The 21,781-nt window shown below is 35.5% G+C and overlaps 2 protein-coding genes across 2 annotated transcripts in view; both read right to left on the bottom strand.

Moving 5' to 3' along the window:
* LOC129799098 (uncharacterized) overlaps positions 1–11,355 on the bottom strand; it is a 43,479-nt gene extending 32,124 nt beyond the window's left edge. Inside the window, exon 1 of the mRNA XM_055842732.1 lies at positions 10,835–11,355. The gene's annotated coding sequence lies outside the window, so the exon portion shown is untranslated. The remainder of the gene's footprint in view (positions 1–10,834) is intronic.
* A 4,371-nt stretch (positions 11,356–15,726) lies between these two features.
* On the bottom strand, positions 15,727–19,534 carry LOC129799097 (septin-1). The gene is made up of 3 exons (XM_055842730.1): positions 19,186–19,534; positions 18,075–18,892; positions 15,727–16,358 (listed from the first exon to the last, which is right to left on the bottom strand). The coding sequence occupies exons 1-3, from the start codon at positions 19,207–19,209 to the stop codon at positions 16,136–16,138; spliced, it is 1,065 nt and encodes a 354-aa protein (XP_055698705.1). The 5' UTR covers positions 19,210–19,534; the 3' UTR covers positions 15,727–16,135.
* Between the last annotated feature and the right edge of the window lie 2,247 nt (positions 19,535–21,781).

The raw sequence follows: 21,781 nt of genomic DNA, 5'->3' as shown, positions 1-21,781 counted from the left end.
ATATTCTAATCACGCCAGTCCAAACATCCGATAGAATTTCTTCTTTCTTTTTTGCACAGAGTGAACGTATTGATACGGATTGGTTCGGAATTTCGATCCATTTAGGATTTTGGTTTTTCGAGATTCCGGCGTTAGGGTTTTTGGTTTTTTTTTTTAAGATTTTGGCATTCGGGATTTTGAGCAATATCCATCTCAATATGCGATTGAAATTAAGAGGAATAGGGGAAAGTACTCTCCCTTCGAAGGCTCATGACTTCGAATAATGTGATTTTTTTTAATTTTTCTAATAGCCTTAAACATTTCTATTGAATATTAGTTAGCTTATTATCAATTATTGAAGTGGAAATATTTTAGGAAAAGTAAGAGAAATTCACATTATTCGAAGACATAAACGTTCGAAGGGAGAGTACTTTTCCCTAGTGAACTTTAGAAAAAAAAACCTTAGAAAGAAAAAATATTTTAAATGCAAAAATTGTGTTAATTTTGAGTATTTCAAGCTTGCTTCAACATTTGAAATTTGAAAGTACCATTTGAAAAGCGTTAGGGTAACGCGTGTTATTTCTGGATAAGGTGCTTTTCGGGACATAATATGGGTATTTTGGGACACATCAAAAATCCTATAAATATTTATTTTCTAATTATTTTTAAATGAAATATTAAGCTCTTTACGTATCAGATAAATGTAAAAGTTCTGAAATTTTATTTAATTTAAACCGTGAAATACGCGTGAATTGTGAGTGTCACATTCCATTTTTTACAAAACCTACAGTGTGGTCAATTTTGTAGATGTCAACACAGACAGTGCTTAGTTTTTTCGATTTAAGTCACTTTAAAATTGAAATTTAAACAATTTTCTTTATGAAAGATTGAAGTTTAGAACTTCTACTTAAAGGTAAATAATCAAACTCGGTGAAATTTATTTGCATAATAGCGACTTTTGTCTGTCCCGGAATACCCAACTGTCCCAAAATATACCACCCTTACTTCTTTACCAAATTTGCTATTTTGTATAAAAAATGATGCATTTTTCAACATTTTTAGATCAGAATATCTTATTTTAGGTAGCATAAGGAACATAAATATTTGTATCAACAAAGAAAAATAATTTAAGAAGTCGTTAAGCGGTTTAAAACCTGAAAGTGCTAAAAAGTGTCCCGAAATACCACACGTTACCCTACGCTTGAAATATTAATCTTAAAAGTGCCACTAAAATCGCGGATGTGCGATATGATCATTTTATAGTAATAATCACGTCATTATAACATGGAGATCATTCGACATTTCGAAAGTAGGGTAAGTGTGCCAAATTTCGGCATAGTTGCATGCAAGCGTCAAAGTCTTAAGTTTGAAATGTAATATCTTTAATGGAAATTGATTTTTTTATTCCTTTTACTTAAGGAGTGTTGCTTAGAACCTTGTAGACAGTTTATTGTCTTTATTTACTATAAAATCATTCCTAATACATTTTAAAATGAATAAAAATATAGACATAGCTTTGGTGCCCTATTTCGGCCACCTTCATTCTCATAGTTCCTTGCCCTTCCGGAATTCTTCTAATATCTTTTTCACGTCTTCTCGTTTGTCGAAGCTACATTTTTTGTTATTCTTTTTCATTGTATAATCTCTAGAGTATGTTAAAACTAAAAATTCATCGAAATTCGAGGAATAAAAAAGGTGGCCGAAATTGCAAGCTGGCCGGAATTTGGCACACTTACCCTATGGAAGTGCACGTGCCTAAAAATTTTCTAAACATCGAGAAAATATTACTTAAATGCAGATCGTGCGAATAATTCTCACAAAGACCCGAAGTTGATATCTTTCACCGTTTGGCTTCTAAAATCGTTGTACCTACGTAAAATCTGGGTTTCCGAGAAGAAATTAATGAGTTGCCAGAGTTCCCAAGCATTTCTCACGGGTTCTTCGGGTACCCAATGGGTTCCTTGGGCTCCTAAGCGTTCCTCGCGACTCCTCTGCAATGACTTCCTCCTTGGTGAGTTCGAGCAATAAAATGAGAGCAATGAGATAAAATCGATGAAAAAAAAGGAAAGAAAGGCGGAAGGATGAGATTGAAAGGTAACATTAGTTTCCACTTTGACTCAATTTGCCATTTGTCTCCCACTGGAGGATTATCATCCCAGACGATGGAATTTCCTCTGCCGAGACGAATAAGACATTTTGATGAGATTTATACTTTCTTTATCGTCTTTCTTTTCCTCTTTTTTGCGTGTCTCTCATTCACTGAGGTCATACCCACGATAACTCAATTTAAAATGCGCGTGACTCTGGCCCACACTGAGATTCTCTCTGTCATGGACTGTTGACAAAATATCATATGAGCAAACTGTTGCAATTTTTATAAGGCCCCGTCCAATGGGGTTGGATGACAATTGGACAAAATGCTTGATGGAAGTTTATCCATCAGATAAGAGGCATTTCCCAGCCGAGATAAATCCTCCTCATAAATATATTACGCAGAAGAGCATGTTTGTCAGCATGTTGTTCCATGAGTGTTTGTACAGATTACCGCAAAAATAAATAGAGTTATTTAATATGTTACGTGTTCCCAAAAAATTATCATTTATTGTTTATGACGCCAGGGAGATTCCGCGGAAATTCAGCACAAATTGATGCACTTGTAATTTTTATGCTTTTTCGTTTTTCACCCATTCCCATGAATCAATGAGCCTCTAATTCGAGTAAAAAGTATTTTGCTATATCATCCCGTTTATTGCATTACCTAATCCTCTCAAGAATCCTGAGAAATGCAGTTCAATTTCAGAACGATCACATATCTTTATAATTTGAACTTTATTGCACATGAGAAAAATCATCCTTCATGAAATGACGATTATGAGGAATTGAAGATTAACTTAAAGCTTTATAAATATATTATAGAATGCCTGAGTAATAGTGATAGCTGTGAATATTCCTATAAGAAGGTTATTGAGACATATCTTCTCGGAAGGAATATAAAGTTCTAAACCTCATAATTCAAACACATTATCCTAACCATTAAAATTTATACATCACACATTTACTTCTTTGAAATCAAATAGAACAGAAAGACGAAAGAGATTAAGTGTTCTATTTAGATCATAAATAATTATAACATTAATTAATACTTAATCCCATAAGTATTTTAATCCCTTCGTATTGTGTATCTGTCTTAAGCTTTGAAAGCTTTTGGCGGCTGTGAAGCTCCTAGCTTAGAACTAAAATATTTTATGAGATTAAATACTTGATTTCATGAGAATGGTGCTTTTTAAAAATTACTAAAAGAAAATAATTTATTCAAATATTTATTGATCAGATTTTATTTATTTAAAACGTTTATCTATTCCGTATATATTTTAGAATCGATTTTTCATAAAACAAGTGAAATATAAAAAAATCGATAGGGGAAAGTTGAGCACCTTCAAAATAGGGCTTTTTCCCTTACTTTTAAATGGAAATGGATCTTATCATGATATAATTTAACTCTAAAGGACCATTTGTAAAGTTAAATTGCATTATGATAAAGGAGCTAAGTTCCATTTAAAAATTGGATAAAAAAGTCCTTTTATAAAGGAGATCCAATTCAAAGGTACCCCACTTTCCCTAAGTGTATTAAAATACTTTTCAGAGTAAATGCATATGGTATATTTCTGGCCCAAGGACTAATTTAATTAAAGTTCAATTAATATATCAAATATCCATTGAACCGAGTTGCTCAAAGGTTTGTGAATTTGGAGGTTAATTTTTATTGTTACAAAATTTTGTGGTAAAGATTTGTAGTTTTATAAATTAGTTTATAAATCAATGCTCTTTGATTGATTAATTTACAAAGCTTAGCTTATTAGTCTCAGTAATATACTTAAACTTTTATCTTCTGAACCAACTAAGCAATTCCAACAAGTATTAGATTTAGTACAGACATGTACTAAATCATAAAATTATCTAATAAAAATAATTAATAAATATTGACGTGATTATATTTGGGGTTAGAATAAGAGGAGATCAATTTATCAGGAAGTAGTACAGACATGTACTAAATTAAGATGAGAATAATTTAATCTTAAAATAAAAAATATTGCATAAATTAAAATAATCTTCCTGGAGCCAAAATCCTGAAAGCCAAAATATCGAATGTTCAAAATCCTCAAAGGGATGAAATTATATGAAGCACAATGCTTAGAATAATTTCCCAATACACGGAAAATTTCCCTTTGCCTCCAGAAAGTGCGGTTGCAATCGTGGGAGTAGCTATGATCCTTTTAAGAATTCAGGATTTTGGCTATCAGAATTTTGGCATTCAGGGCTTTCGGGATTTTAGCTTTCGCGATTTTGACCAGTAGGGGGGCATTCTGTAATTTTTGTGGCATTGTCACGCATGAGTTCGAAACCTGACAATGCTAATCGGGATTTTTTGTTATACCATTATGAGTTCAAAAATGCAATTCATTGATTTTATTTAATGAAATGAAATCCATGTACTTGATGATTTTACGAAAACACAGTACATCTTGGTTGATTTGTTTAAAAAAAATTCATTGTCATTTGAATTGCCAGAAATCTCAAATATGTGACTTCTGACAATGCCACGTGAACTGAAATGGCAATGTCACGGTTACAGAATCGCATTTTCGAAAAAGCTCTCCTAAGATTCGAACCCAATTTGTCATAAGGACCCGCTTAATTATGCTACTCCATTGAAAAATGAACGTATTTTTTTAGTACTTTTTTTTAGGTTAAGATCTTAAGTGTTTCTACATAATCGACTATCTTTTGTGTTGATTCCTGTCATGACTGTGGTGGTTTTAGAACAAGGCGAGGACTGGGGAAAACATTCGAGACAGAAACCAAGAGAAAGAAAAGTCGCTAATGCAGAAACACTTGAGCACAGTAAAATAGGTACTAAAAAACATGTTCATTTTTCATTGAAATAGCACCATTATTCATTTTATCAAGATCTTGAATGCCGTAGATTAGGGTGACTGCGCTCTGGTGGTCACTTCACACCCCTGTATTTTCGTAAGCTTTTCATTGATTTTAGCACTTAAGAATGGTCTTCAGTCTTTACCGATCTGATCTAATCTGTCCGATAAGTAAAGACTGTCCTAAAATGCTAAAGGAAAGCTTACAGTAGAGTCACTCACATCTACGTTAGCTAAGTTTTTTTTTTTAATTTAAGCCAGAAAAACTGAAAAAATTGATCACATTTTAATTTAGTACAGATGTACTAAATCATTTTCTCTTCTGTTTTCAGTATGCTCCGTAATTGACTGCAATATTTCTAACATTTCAAAGTGGTTTAATATTTTTTTTATGAGATAGTACTTTGAATTTCATTACAACATTGTACTAAAAACAGCTTTCATATATTAGCAATGTTTTACGCATAAATTTCAACAATTTAGCTTCATGTTTCATTTGTAAAATAGTTCTTATAGTTAATTTCTCTGCATTTCTTTTGCTCCTTTCTGTTAATTAAAACTGAAACCCGTGAACATCACGAGATCATTAATAATTAAAATTTGGACAAATAATTAATTGTGCGCAGCCCATGATGGACTTGAGTGTAAATATTTAAAAATTAACGCCTCGCAGATCTCACGCAAAATTGCGCCACAAATTTACGAGAGAGCTTTTTGTGAAATTTGCCAGAGTTTCTGAAAGGTATTTTCCATTTAAAACCACTCCACTAAAGCCCTTTTTTTTGTCCCTTCACTTTGAAAGTTCAAAAGGTAAAAATATCAAGTCATCCCACGATTTCCCTCACAATTGATAAAGTGCATCAACTTCCTGTCGGATGCTAGTGAACATTAGATATTTCCTGGCAATGGAAAAAATCCCTCTTTGCCATCAATTTTATCGATATTGTGCGCTTTTTTTTCCAGAGGATGAATACATTTTCCAAAGCCATTGAGAAACGGCAAAAAAAAGGTTTAGAGAATTTCCTATAGTCATTAATCAATAAAATAACTTCCTTTGTACTCCTGTGTGACTGTAATAGTGTGTGGTATTTAGTTTTGTGCTGGAGAGCTTGAAGAAAAGGCAACTTGTTGCTGTGCCATCATTTTCTACTCTCTCTCTGGGTTATGTGTCTCTTTTTATAGAGACACCGACCAAGTGCTTCGGGGGCATGAAGGGGGGCTCAACTAAAGTGTGTCTTGTGTGCTTTTTTTTATTCTTCCCTCAAGCCACCCCCAAAATATTTGTGTAGACTTTCTCTCTCGATCAATAAGCACATACATAATTGGCCTGAAAAGTTGGGTTTGTGGACAAAATACAATCTAAACGTTTTTCTTTGCGGTGAGAAAAACATTCCCCTCATTCCATGAATGACTTTTTTTTTGGCTGTCGATTGAGAATTTTTTTTTTAAATTAAAGGGTTTGGGGTGGATTTATTTGGGGGTTGGAAAGAGAGGAGATAAATCATTTGGGCGAGCTGAAGGGTTTTTTGTTGTTGTGTCTTGGTGGTTGGATGGAAGACACCAGGCGCCTCCATTTCACGTTTCTCGCTCGCAGGCGCTCACAAAAAGCCAAATAGGGCATATTAACTCCTTTTAACCACTTTATATGGCTATATAGTTGGACTGGGGTAGGTTCATTTATCCAATTTCATTTTTTATAGTCATTTATTGGTTATAGGGGACGGTTTTTGAGGCTTCGCACACACTCTAGCTTCGAACACTTCATATTTTTGTCATATTCCTTTAATGAATCTGACCTAATGGGAATATTTTGTAATAGTTAGTCTTAAATCACTCATTTTCTGTGAAAAATAGGGCAGATTAATTAAAGAAATATGCAAAAAATTTGAAGTGTTCGAAGCCACAATAGTGCGTGCGAAGCCTGAAAACCTTGCCCTACTAAAATTTCCAGGGGGGTGACATTAGCTCTGAAAAATGCGACCGATTTTATTGTAAAGTTTTCCCTGTTTTCGTACACATTTCACGAGATTTCAAAACTACGTAGGTTGCCAATTTGGGGTTTTCGGTTGCCTATCCAATATTAAGTTGGCTTCTATTTTGTATATATGTTTTTTGCTAATTAATTCTACACTGACAGAAAACAGATAATAAACCCAAAAGTTTTTTCGGCGCGCTAGAAACATATGGGAAACATAGGAAATGTCATGCCTCTGAATATTTCATTCTGATCAATCCCATAGTGCCGGAGCAGACTGACCAAACAGATTAAAACACTTTCTAGAGGAACCCTTTCAGGCTTCGCACATAACCTTCGAACACTTCATATTTTTTTCAAAATTGCTTCTCACACGTAAATCATACATTTTCTGAAAAAATAGCTTAGATTCATGAAAGGAATATGAGGAAAACATGAAGTGTTCGAAGCCAGATAGTGCGAAGCCTAAAATACTTCCCCTAAATTGAATTTTTTGTGAGTTCATAAAAAGAAGAAGAGTTCGTAAGAGTTGGATAGACATATGCAAAATATTTGAGAAGGAAAGGAATGTGAATTTTGATTTCATGAAATTTTCTTGATCTAAAAGCTCTGCTAGAGCCATATTGAAATGTATAGTGGTAAAAAAATCGCATTTGTCACGCAGATAAATATTAATTTCAGGTTGTCAAACTTTATCCTTATAGCGCTGGCACACCTTTTCAACTGAGTAAAATTCAATAGATTGAAATTTTGCTTCTTACTCTTTCAAACTAAAATTAGATATCTTTGTCTCTTTCTGTCAAATGAAAATTGAAATTGAAATTTCATTTTCAATTTCAATTTGCATTTGACAGAAAAGGACAGCTACATCTGATTTCAGTTTGAAAGAGTAAGAGGTTAGAATTTCAATCGATTAAAATTCACTCAATTGAAAAGGTGTGCCAGTGTCATTAAGTTTTGAATTGAAAATTTCGTTGAGTTTTATTTTTATTATACGAAAATAGTCAGTGAATAATTTACGATAAGAACTATATTTTTTCTCATTTCATCATTCTTTTAGTTAGATACATGTTTAAGCAGAATTCATTAATTTGGGTTACTGGATGATATATTTACGGATTTTTATAGAGTTTAGTGTACAGTAGACTCTCTCTCAATCGGGAATATGGGGCAAAATGTCATCCGGTTTAGCAATAGATTTGGGCGTCAAAGCCTTTGTAAATTCCACAAAAAGCGCTCAATTATAAAGAATCACGATAAAATAGGAAGAACTACAGCGAATTTGATCGAATTAGCTTCATAATTAAACGTGAAAATTGTCAACAAAATTTGTCGCCCGATTGAGAAAGAGCCGATTGAGTGAGAGTCTACTGTAACATCATGAAATTTTACTTCATCTTGATAGAAAATGAAAACGAATCTAATGGCGCTGACACACCTTTTCAATTTAGTAAAATTCAACTGATTGGAATTTTACTTCTTTTCAAACTAAAATAATATGTTTATCTCTGTCTGTCAAATGAAAATTGAAATTTCATTTTCAATTTCAATTTCAAATTTCATTTGACAAAAGGGCCAACTATATCTGATTTGAGGTTGAAAGAGTAAGAGGTGAAATTTCGATCGATTGAATTTTACTTAATCGAAAAGGTGTGTCAATGCTTAATGTTATTGTTGCTTAAATTTAGTTGATCGAAATAGTATCTGTAACTTTAAATCTGTCAAACTTTGTCGTTCAAATATTTATTTGAAACTCGATTGAATTTTAGTTAATGAAAAGGGTAAGGTAACAAAAAGGGTGAGCTAGTCATAAGGGACCAGACACCTGTATAAAAATTCCTTTTGTGGTCACAGGTGAAATCCGACCTAGTCAGACCGGGCACAAATTTTGGATTTACACGTTTTGACAATCATAGATCACGATGATATTCGTTCGATCGATTTTCGCGAACGTCCGTCTCGTTCGTCCCGTCCGGAGTACAAACGCTTCTGGAGGGAGAACGGAGAGAGATATCGACAAGCGGTTTTCGGTAAAGGTTGAATGTCGATAGGTGGCTAGAACTTGATGATGACAGACCTACCCCCTCACCCCCCTTCCGCCATTTTGGAACACCCCAAATTTTATTTTCTCAATAACTCAACCCTTATGTCATCGATCGATTTCAAATTTTAGTATGTTATACCTGAGCCTAAGAGCTTTCGATTAAAAAAAAATTAAGCCCCCCGACAACCCTGAATTAAACTATAAGGGTTCAAAAATTCAATTTTCAAATGGCCATATCTCCGGTTCTAAATATTGGAATTTAAAAAAAAAAATTGGTATTTTGGAAAGCGCTCGTGGAGTAACTATAATTTTTACGACATCCCAATTCCATTTGATTTAATCGAAGGTCCGAAAAATCGATTTTCGAAATTAGATTTCGAATATTGCTAAAACTAAACGATGCTTTTTCTTTAAATTTTAGTATGATGTAGCTGAGGTCAAGACCTTTTCAAAAGTGGGTCGCACTCCTCCCTTGATGTTCCCAGATCCGAGCTATAATCGAAAATGTCTTGACCTGACTGCATTGTCGGTGATTATGATACGTTTTCGCTGTTTACTAAAACCACCAAAAAGTCGTGACATGAACCAACGCAAAATGTAAAAACCAAAAAGCACATAATAACAGTAGTGCTAAAAAACACTCATTTTTAATTGGAATAGCACAATAAGTCTTGTGTGTTTAATATTTTGAAAATTCTACTTTTGGAAGCTTACGCAATTTCTTGCGTCCGAAATCTTACGTATTCTATTATTCTAATATACTGTAAATCTTTCAGATAATTTTTGTATTTTGTGAGACCTATCATTTAAATTTTATTTTATTAAATTTACTCGATTATAAACCTTTATTCAAGCTTCAGTACTCCCAGAATGTTTTTAAAGTAAGGTAAAGTGCCCTCAAGTCGACCGGTTCCTCGTCTCGACCGGTAGATTTATTTATTCAATTTATTTATATTTGCTATAATATTTTGCGTATGATCTAACATTATAGGTCAATTATTCCATGAATAATACGAACCAGTGGCAAATTCATAGAAATTGACGAAATTGACCATCAAACATTCAAAAATTGATCCACCGGTCAAGTGAGGGTACTTTACCTTAAGGTAAACCATAAAGATTTTAAATCACAAATCATGCAAATTTTGTAGAATTCACCGTCGAAATCGGTTAATAGGTTGGAGATAGTTGAGGTTAAGTGTTGTGAAAATTCTTTATTGCTACAAATGCGCCCCTAGCGGTAGTCCTACGAAACATAAATGTAATAGAAAGTTGTAGTTTATTCAAAGACCTTTATCCCAATGTAAGATTTGATCAAATTGCTTTGCGATTTATGGGCGTATAGTGGTTGTTCCATCCTAAATCCTGATGGGGAGGTTGAATGGGGGACAAGCACATTTTCTGTTTATTGGAGACGACACACAACAAACACAGTGAGAGAGGAGAATTCCTCATGGCATATAATTTCAACTTTTCCAATGAATATTCCTGCTTTTTCTCTCTTTTTCTCTCACAAAGTGAAAATGATGTGTATTGAGGGAGTGTATTGCACATAGGAGTTTTGGGACTCCAAAAGCTCTCGAAAAGCTTGACAAGAGGGTGTATTGTATATATATTTTCAATGACGGGGGAGGGTGGTAAGAGAGGCAGAAAAATCAAGAGAAAGAGAGTGAGAGATGGAAGAGAGAGAAAAACAAGAGGGAAATGGGTTTTGAGGGAAGAAAATCGATAGAAAAATGATTCGTTTCCGGATAAATTTGACACACAATATTCATTAATCTGCCTCCCGTTATCAATATTCTGCAGGAATATTGTTATTCAATTCTTATCCTCGATGCTGGGGAGATGGAAAAGCTCAATTTCCAACGTGAGAGTGGCACAAATAGATAAAATGTCATTTACCTCGCACTTGATGTGTCTCTTCTTCCTCCCTGGGAGTCCCCTTCAGTACAACTTTTGGGGCGGCAAGATTCTTCCTCAAATAATTTTCCTTACACTTAATCTTCCATATCAACCCCGGATGAGGGTGGTGAAAGTCACGGAAAAAATGCACAGTGAATTTATTATTGGGAAATGAAGAACGAAAAGGAAGATTAACGTCTTTTTTTTTGTTATTTCTTCTGTTCACACAAATTGTTTTCTAGCACGAAATACTCTTTTTCACTTTTTAATTCTTCTGCACAATTCACAGCGAAGATTATTGTGTGATGAAAAAAAAAGGATAACAAAGGAACACACACAAAAAATTAACCAAGTGAGAAAAAGGATACAAAATTCAGTTAGAAAAAGTTCTTCCACCCTTATTTTCAGTAATACTCAATTATTGATGGTGATTCTGGCTCTGGCATTTTCTTCAGCACTGGAAAGTTCACTCTCCTCGATGGTGTTGGCGAGACTGAATGGGAAAATTTTACACGATGGACGTTTTGATGTTTTCCTTCGAGCACACACACAATCACATTGGCGCGAAAGCTTTCCACTTGGTCTGTGAGCCAAAAACACTCCCACGGCCGCGGCTCAAGGGGCTGAAAGCTCCGGCGGCCGGCGTTCTATTCAATCCATTCAGTCTTTCATCTTCAGTACAAAACCTACTAAAATTTTCCATGTAGGGTGTCCCACCCCAATTTTCTGGCCGTTTACTAAAAATCGCTAATTTTGCATAAATGCACTCAGTTCCGGGATTATGATGCACATTTTAGGGACCTAAAAAAACGCACGAAATGACTTTATGCATCGAGAAAATTTGCATACCCGCAGGCTATTTCTTTTCATAAGATTCATATAATCGACGCTTCATAAGATCGAACTGACACTTAAATCCACCGATTCTTCGCTAAAATCGTGCCAATCTGCCGATTTTTGTGAATGAACATGGTATGTTGAACATGCCGATCTGTCGATTTCTTAGCAAAATAGTGCCAATCTATCGATTTTTACCTCCAGATCGGCACAATTTTGTCGACCGCCGCTCACAGTTCACTGTGAGAGCCACTTATTCATTCATTGATCAACTGCTAAAATTGGTGAACGTGCACACTTCACTAAAGTGATTGCAAAAGATGTTCTTTAATTTGTGATAGCTTCACGTGATAAAAACCCAAGAAAGGTATGTTTTATTGGTCCCAGTGAATGCAAAACTCTACAGTGTGTCAAGAGCTGACTTGGCTACAAGCTCAGTCAGTCATCCCTGGACTTTAGTCGAAAATGTGTTCAGCACGTTACGTCAACTGAAAAAAAGCCGGTAGGGTAAAATCTGGATAAGCGGACACTTGAGGAAATGCTCAAGATTATACGGACAACTCAGAATATAAGTCGAACAACTCGTTTTTTGACAAAATTCGTTTTATTGGATTTTTGGGTACTTCTTTATACCTTCTACCTTCCCTGTGAATATCATACTAGAAAAATAATTATTTTCAAAGTTATGAGATATTTTAAATCTCAAAAATCCTATACTTTGCATGCAAAATCTCAACTTCAAATCGCTCTCCTGTAAAATTCGCCTTCTCCGAGTTATTCGTTTCTTATTCTGAGCGATCGATATGTAAATATTTTTGTGTTGAGACTGTCTTTCATAATACGGCTTTTGATGCGTGAAACTTTTAGCAGTGTCCGATCGTTAAGCAAATTGCTCTATGCACAGAAATTGTCCCAAGCATAAATCAAGGAAATTGGACGTTTTGTGATCTAATTCTAATACCTCTACATTATTTACCCAAATATCAGCCACTCTCGATCTATATCAATTTTTTACTCAACTTAAATCAAACATAATTTATTAGGGTCCGTTCCTCTTACAATGTCTGATTAAATAGGAAAAAAAGCAAAATACAAGAAAAAGAAAAAAAATGAAAACAAGATTAAGTCGAAAATACTCTACCTCGACTGAAAGGAATCAGAAATGTCGGCCTGTGATGTCCTAGCGCACACAAAAAGAATACGCGAAAGCTGGTTCGAGTGAGCTCTCTGAACTAGAAGTCTCCGCTGCCTGGTCGAAGCCCCCAAAGCCAGGAGCTAAGTATTCCGGCCTCCGAGAAGTAATGAGACGGAAGAGGAATAAAACAGCTCTCAAACGGAGGAGGGAAGGCGGATCACAGCCAACCAGAAAGTTTCGATATCGTGAAATGTGATCACGAGCACGTAGAGCACAAAATACTGAACACAGTTGTTGAACGTCTCAGAAAGATCCCTGCTTGTTTCACAGTCGGTATCAAAGAAAAGCTCTGCTCCATATATGATTATGGACAATAAGTAGTGCTCGCACGAGCATAAGGCGAGTATTCTCTGGGGTTACTTCACGAAAGCGCCGCAGAGTCCTTTGTGTGCAGTAGACTTTTTGGTTGATGTGAGAGATATGGTCACACTAAGAAAGGCAAGAGTTGAAAATCAACCCCAAATTGCGAGCACGCTCAACAATTTTAATGATCTGTTCATTAAGGCCTGAGACTTCTTGGGATTTAAACAGAGCCCGTTTACGAGAGTCCATGCCTCAATTCGGGAGAAAATTATGTTTATTTGAGTTAAAGTAAGACTCGGAGTACAAGGGTCGCCATCAATGTGGACTTACAGATCATCTGCGTAAAGATGATAATAGCCATTCCACAGGACAGATGGCAAGTCATTTATAAAAATTGAAAATAGCATATGATATTTTATCTGTTCTAATGTCCTAATGTTTTAGCATTTGAGACTGTAAGACGAATTGGCTTCGAGGCTAAAGACCCTGCCGTTATTTTGAATTCCTAAAGACTGATTGGGTACATAATGTGCCTTGTTACTAGGGTTAGCTCTCTGAGTGGGAGGTGAAGAGTGCGTATCTTTACCGCCATATAGTGAACTTGCCTTCCGATGTGCATAAGACTATGGGCCTGGAGCACTCATGCCTTCCTTTGGCATAACGCTCTTGCAGACGATCAATTAAACTTAAGCTGGGAGTAGAAACGCACCCTTAACAAGAGAATCCTTGTTGGGCCACCACCACCAGTCGTGCTACTGTGCCCGCTTTCCAAGACCTCAGTTGTTTTAATCTCACAAGACGAATTTTTAAATGGATACATTTGGATTCATTAATTAAAATTAATTATTTTGAGCTAGGAGATAACTCATTATTATTTTTACTGTCAAGAGTTTACGATTTCTCGAGTTTCCCGAAGCAATTTTTGGGTTTCTCCGGTTTCATGAGGTAATTTTCGATTCGTTTGGTTTCGTAAAGCAGTTTTTGTGTATCTGGAACAATTTCTTTAGCCTCAGGTTTCACGAAGCAATTTTAGGATTTTTCGTGTTTTGAGAAACGGTTTTCGGGCTATTGATAAGTATTTCTCCAGATAAGTCTCTCATTATTTCGAGCAAATCATAGGATCAATTTTCAAGATTTTACTATTACTATTAAACTTCTGAAGAGTTATTGTTTTATTGTATTATATTATTTTTTATAATAAAATCGCTATGGGCAACAAAATTAGAAAGCTGTAAGCTATTGTATTTTTTTTTTAATTTGTGTTTTTTGTGGCTCCGACACACCACTGAGAGAAATCCGAAAAAGTTAAAATATCATTCCGGAAATATTAATTTTACCCTGCAGTATTGATCCGAAATCGGTGTAAATATTATGCTTTTTAGGTGTATTTAGGTATTTAGGTTAAAGTTACCCTTTTTCATGTTAATTTTACCCTTAAAAAGGTGTAAAATTAACATTAAAAATTGTTGATATATTTTTACACCTAAAAAGTGTTAAAGTTACGAGGAAAAAAAGTTAATCGCACACCCGTTTTTTTCCCATTGATGGTTCCAAACAACACTCTTTAAAAAGAAGTAACAAAAAATCAATTTGTATTAAAAATATTACATTTTAAACTTAAGACTTTAGTGCTTGCATGCAACTATGCTGAACCAAAATTTGGTGCACTTACCGTACGTTTCGTTTTTGAAATTATAAAACTAAAATTTATTCAAATAAAAGATTTTATTACTTCAGAAACGATTTTATTTCTTAAACTTATTTATTTGATTTTTAATATTCATTGCATAATCGATAAATTCAATTAATAAATTTATTGAAAATAAATATTTATTTGTATTTAGAATTTTAAAATTACCTTTTTTAGTCGCTAGAGCCGTTACACTTTTTGAGGTACAGCCATTTGCCACCTCTTCGGCTCACACTTCTTTCTCCGCTGCCGATGAACTTTCCCGAAAGATATCGAAACTTTTCGATTTCTTATCACTGCGATAAGACTGTTTTCTTCGCAAGTGTAATTAGAGATACTTTTGTGGGAGACTTTAAGGTTAAATGGTTTGTGGATTAAACCAACATTAGATGGTGTGATAGCCGAAAAATTCTCAGCAAATAATTTTATCAAAACAATTGTAAATTTTTATGTGAGTCTTACACCCAAACAAAACACTCTAAATCACAACCATTTTATAGCTATTAAAGTTGGTTCCAAAATCCACACAAAGACGGTGGAATTAAATCAACATTGAAAGTGTTTTTACTTCGATAAGGCAAATCTTGTGAGATTGTTCCTGACGCGATCGAAGCCACAATTTTCGTCACTGAAAGTCAATGTTTGCGGAGATTTTTAATCTGTGGGAAGATTTTCCTGAGATCACGCTTCACTTTGTTGTGACCAGAAGCTTGAAAAGTGCTGATAAAGTTGTTGAAAGTGGGTTAAAATTTTGAATTGCAAGGTCGCTTTGGCGGGAAAATTTATTGTCAGCACGCGCTGAATAGAGGCATTGAAAATTTCATAGATTTCAATCTCGTTGAAACTCTTCCTTGAAAATTAAAAGACTTTTCTTCAATTCGAAAATTCCACTTTATTGAGATTAATATTGCGTGATTTCTTTTAAGGGGGGAATCACAAAGTGAAATGAACTCTCGTTGATACATTTAAATTTTCATTTTTTTTTATATCCAATATAAATGCATTAAAGACAATAAGATATGATGAAAAATGGAGTATATAACGCACTTAAGTACTCTACACTTAATTTTTTTTCTTCTTCTGTAAAATTCCCAATATAAAAATATTCTCTCTCAGTCAATTACCATTTCGTCGACTCAGAAGTTTTTTTTATTGCAAAAGAAAATCGTAAAGTCTCCCGGAGGAATGTGCAAAGAACATGAAAATTACGACAGCGAAATTGAAATAAAAATTAAAATATGATTAATCATGCATAAAAAAAATAAGAGAAATGCGTTCACTGCTGAGCTTTGATTTTGGCCTGCATTCTGGCCAATTCCTCCTGGATGCGCAACAGTTCGGCTTCCTTCTCCTGCAAAATACGATCCTTGTCCGTAATGGCAATATCTTCATCTTTGGCAACACCATTATTGCGCTTCACACCTTTCACCAGTCTCTCAGATCTGTAGTTTTCGTAATGGACCTCCTGTGTCACTTCCTGGAGGTCCTGCATATGTGTTCTGCAAAGGAAGAAGTAGTTCAAGTTTCCCGGAAGGCATTGAAGCACGGAGAACGCTAAATCAAGATCTGCTTTTTGTCAGTGAGATTATTTTATGAGAAAATTCGGTTTCAAGCTAAAGATGAGTCAGATTCTGTTGGATTCCTCAAATTTGAACGACGATTGAGTTCAAAATGTTAAATTTGAGGTTATGTGAAGAAAGTTTTGCGTGGAGTCTGAATTAGAACCATTTTCTCTGGTGTTTCCTCAAGTTCCTCAATATTATCGTATTATATTAGCTTCCGCAACAAATTCCATTTATTTCGCAATAAATTAAGGTATTTATCTCAATTTAGGGGAAAGTACATCTCATATGAATTCCGGCTAAAAACCGGTCCCGTCCGTCCGTCCGGTCTTTGGAGCTTAATATCTCCCAAACTAAGAAAGATTTCGACTTGCGGTTTTCGGCAAAGGTTATATAGGGTGGAGTCAGCCCTTTTGGCCATGTAAGCACTTTTGGCCACCTAAAGTAAAATCACATTGTAAGGCAATTATGAGTTTATTTAGAACAGGAAAATGGGTCTTATTCCGTGACCTCTAATCTAACGAATCAGAAAACCGTATTTGATTTTGTATCGACTTGATTAATTCTAAGTTATTGAAAGAAATTCTCGACAAGGTAAACAATCACTAAAAAAAACATGGGATTCTTAAGAAACTTGTTAATGTCAAGAGAAATTGTTTTGCATTATTTCATATTTTTGAAAAAAATATTCGATGTTATTCAATGAAAGTTTATTTCTTAATTAACTAAATTTTATTGTGATATCATTCTTAATAAGATTTTCTAACAAAATAAATGAAAATCGGATGTGGCTAAAAGGGCTTATTTTTTTCGGCTGTGTAAGTACTTTTGGCCATTCATTTTCCCATACATTTTACACGTGGCGCACCTCGCGGATTTCAGTATAAACAATCGTGACTTTTGACTGATTTTTACATCAAATAGAAAATATGCAAGAAGTCGTTTAAAATACTCTGATAATTACAATCCGTTATTAACTAAGCTTTGTTCTAATATCATTTTTTAATAATGTTTTCAAAAAATATAAAGAAATACGGATGTGGTGAAATAGAGCTTACTTTTTTCGGTTGTTAAGTACTTTTCGCCACTCATTTTTCCAAGCATTTTACAAGTGGCGCACCTCGCGGAATTTAGTTGAAACAGACGTAATTTTCAATTGATTTTTGTCGCAAATAAAAAATGTGCAAAAAATCATTCGAAATGCTCTAATAATTGTCTAATATCGGTATTAAATAAGAAAAGTACTGTGCCGTGTACTTTTGGGGGTTTTCGAAAGCTGCTGTTTCTTAAAAATCAATTGAAAACAAGTGGCGAAAAGTACTGAAACATGCATTGTTGCAGGAAATGTACTTTTTCAACCAGATACTCAAAAGTTCCCGGAAAGTCTCCTGGTTCAATAGATAGACAATGCTTCAAAGCACTTGTACACAAAATTTCATTTTATTTCGACAAAAAGTGTAAGAATTATAAGGGTGTCAAACTTTAAGGTATCGAAAAGCACTTACTCTACCCTACGTATTGGAGGCGTGGCCTATTTTTCGATGGGAGTTTTAGCTTGGAAGGACAATTCATTTGATGGGCGGGGCTTACTAGGGAAACACTGACAGCTGATCTGAAGATTGTGGGGAATTAAAATTAGCACAGTGAACTCACATGAGCATAGTCCTGAGCTTGATGAAGTCACAGTGATCGGGATTCTCGACTTCAACAACTCCCCAAGGATAGAGGCGTCCCCGGACTTTCCTGCCTTTCACTTCCAGCAGCGTCGTGGCACCGCAAACGGCAAATGGAACGGCCTCCTTGAGCTGCCTCACCTGTTCCTTGTAGTCCTCATCCTCGTCGCTATCGCAATCAGGCAGTGAATAGATCTTAATCCCATTCTCCTCAATCTCCTGGAGGACTCGACATTTGAGGCGCTGGATGTCTTTCTTGGTCAGGCAGTCAGCCTTTGCGATCACGGGCACGATGTTGACTTTGGAGTGGAGCTTCTTCATGAATTCAATGTCCAGGGGCTTGAGCCCGTGGCCAAAGGGAGAGATGAAGTAGAAGCAGCAATGGATGCGATTGTCCACAATATTCCGGCGATTGAGACCACTTTCGTCTCGCAGGAAGCGCTCATATTGCTCATCAATGTACTCCAGAATTGCACTGAAGCTGTCACTGTTGTCAATGGCATCCCCAAACCCAGGAGTATCCACAACTGTCAGCCTCAGTTTCACTCCACGCTCCTCAATCTCCACCGTCGAAGCATCCAGCTTCACTGTCTGCTTCTGCTTCTCCCCAGCATCAGGGATCACCCGTTCTGGGTATAAATCCGTGAGGAAGAGACTGTTGACCAGGGTGGACTTTCCCAGGCCAGATTCACCAACAACCATCAATGTGAACTCAAAGCCCTTCTTTACGGACTTCCTGTGCACCTGGTTGGGCAAATTGGCGAATCCCACGTAGCCAGGAGTCTCGAGACTCGAAAACTACAATCAGGGGAATCAGTTCAGTGAGTTTCTGGGTCAATCCGGACACAGGGAATTTCTCATGCAGCAAACGTGCGCTGAGAAAGTGACGCCAATTGCATTTATAATCACCCACAGATGGGTGATATTAATTGGAGGCGGGGAGAACGTGAGGGAATCTAGGTCTTCCAGGCCCCAACAGACAAAGGCAGACGCCTCAAACGCCCTTCCGGACGTCAAACTCTTCTCAATTGGCAACAATTACCCTCAGATGGAGGTCAATGAACGACTAAATAGAGAAATTTTGTACTTACACTCTTCACTGAATCCGAAGACATGGTTTCTTGCAGCTGAAGGGATTGGCTCTGGCCAGGAGAAACTGCCAATTCCGGGAAAACTTTTTTATAAAGAGGAAAAACAGAGAGAAACTGAGGAAAACTCAACAGAGATTTTCAACAATATCCACCACAGAGAGAGCACTTGTAATCAATTTAGACAACTCCACAGATTCAACAGAAACAAATGAAGGTATTTCCTGTGGCCGGAAGAAAATCAATCAATAGGAAAACTGAGAAAATATCCACTCTCTGTACACATTTGACTAATACTGCAAAATGGGGAATGTCTCGCCAGTGCTGCCCGATGCAACAACTACCCGGTAGACATTGCTCATTGCCGACTTTCCTTACTCGATGCATTAATAATTGGTACGCAGTACTAGTACCCCTACTACTGTGCTTTTCAAAAATCAAGCAAACGATAAAATGGGTAGAGCAAGTACTTTTCGCCACCTTAAGGTTTGAGACCCTTATAATTCTTACACTTTTTGTCGAAATAAAATGAAATTATGTGTACAATGTGCTTTGAAGCATTGTCTATCTATTGAACTAGGAGACTTTCCGGGAACTTTTGAGTATCTGGTTGAAAAAGTACATTTCCTGCAATAATGCATGTTTCAGTACTTTTCGCCACTTGTTTTCAATTGATTTTTAAGAAACAGCAGCTTTCGAAAACCCCCAAAAGTACACGGCACAGTACTTTTCTTATTTAACACCGATATTAGACAATTATTAGAGCATTTTGAAAGATTTTTTTGCACATTTTTTATTTGCGACAAAAATCAATTGAAAATTACGGCTGTTTCAACTAAATTCCGCGAGGAGCGCCACTTGTAAAATGCTTGAAAAAATTAGTGGCGAAAAGTACTTACACAACCGAAAAAAGTAAGCCCTATTTCACCACATCCGTATTTCTTTACATTATTAAAAAATGATATTAGAACAAAGCCTAGTTAATAACGGATTGACTTTCAGTGAAAAAATATTGAATACTGTACTGAAAAAAACAAAATAATGCAAGACAATTTGTCTGAGCGTTGACAAGTTTATTAAGAACTCCATATATTTTTGGTGACTGTTTATCTTATCGACAATTTCTTTAATTAACTTGCAAATAATCTAGTCGGTGGAGCATCTAATATGGTTTTCTGATTCATTTGCCTAGAGGTCACGAAATAACACTCATTTCGTAGTTCCACGAACTCATTATTTTCTTAAAATGTGATTTTAATTTAGGTGTCGAAAAAGAACTTACTGGCGAAAAAGTACTGACTCTACCCTATTTGTTCTTCAAAGATATTTAATTTTGACGTTATTTTTTCTCTCGACGTCGAGCAGAAAGGTCATCCAGTGGAGAGGGCTGTGTTCCCCGGCTAAAGGAGCGGTCTATTGTCTCCTGTCTCTTCACCTCTCAATGCTTTCTGTACAAAGGGATGGTTTTTCAGGACAATCCGCTCTGAAAAACCTGTGGTGAAATTACACCTACAGATTCCGACGCTCAGCGGAACGACAGATTGTCTTGAAAAACATATATCAATGCTTTCAGTATTGACTGTTTTAAAATGAAGTGGAATAATTGGGAATAATCGTGAAAAAGTGAAAGAACACGTAAATTTTACCGCCTTACCGTCCGTACGAGGCGTGTTGTATGAAGAGGAGTTATCCCCTTTCCTTAAAGATTAGAAACATATTTGGAAATTTTTTGTCGACTGGAAAGGTTATTAAAGGGTTATAACACTAGAAACAATTTTCGTGAAAAATTGCTTTTTAAATTTAACGTTTCTAACTACAATAATAGGGGAAATTTTCTTAAAAAATACAATTTAAAAAATCTCCTCTAGTGTGTAGAGGCCTTTAGGAAAAAATTGCATCTTCAATTTGATCAACAACACGCGACGAGTGGTGAGAAAATAATCTTGAGCTTCTAGAAGAAACCCTGGAATCTGTTGCAACAATGTGATAATATATAAGATAAGACAACAATAATACCCTGAAAAAGTAAAAAGAAAGTCTGTTGAAATGTAGATAATGAAAATTGTACTACACTGAAAACATTGCACTCCGAGCTTTATATTCAGACGATTCAGACCCTTTTGGGTTTGTATACGTTTCATGAGAAACAAACGTAATTATTATAAATATTGAGTAGCTCTTAATTTTTTAGGGCTAGCTCTTAGTGGTCCCAATCTCTAAGAAAAATTATAGAAATATTTCGAAGAATTCAAGGATGGTCGTGAATCTTTTTGTGGAGAATCTCTCTCATCCAATGAAGATTTTCTGTCAGGCTTTCTTGATAATCTCTGTCAGATATTAATTAATGAGAAAACCACTTACGAGACGATTTTATAACACAGATGAGATAAGATTAATAGTGGAAAATGTTGTTCGGATTGCAGCCAAAGGAAAAACTGGGTGTTAATTTTTCCGTATGCAAGCGACGTTTCCTACTTTAATTGAACACTTCTTCAGGCTCTCAATTAGAAAATTATAAACCCATAGAGCATCAGGTACAATGTCCTGGTCAAGAAACACAAAAGATAATTCACAAATCCACGGTAGGAGATCTCAATGA

This window comes from Phlebotomus papatasi, chromosome 1 (assembly GCF_024763615.1).
Source record: "Phlebotomus papatasi isolate M1 chromosome 1, Ppap_2.1, whole genome shotgun sequence".
NCBI lineage: Eukaryota > Metazoa > Arthropoda > Insecta > Diptera > Psychodidae > Phlebotomus > Phlebotomus papatasi.
Note: the sequence above shows the minus strand (reverse complement) of the source record. Positions and strands in the feature narration are given on the sequence as shown.

What these genes read in the sequence shown, in the direction of transcription:
- LOC129799097 (XM_055842730.1), bottom strand. Translation starts at nt 19,209, where the DNA reads ATGTCTTCGGATTCAGTGAAGAGT. An exon ending in CTTCGGATTCAGTGAAGAGT is followed by an intron (nt 18,893 to 19,185) that starts GTAAGTACAAAA and finishes CCCTGATTGTAG; the next exon opens with TTTTCGAGTCTCGAGACTCC. An exon ending in AAGCTCAGGACTATGCTCAT is followed by an intron (nt 16,359 to 18,074) that starts GTGAGTTCACTG and finishes CTTCCTTTGCAG; the next exon opens with AACACATATGCAGGACCTCC.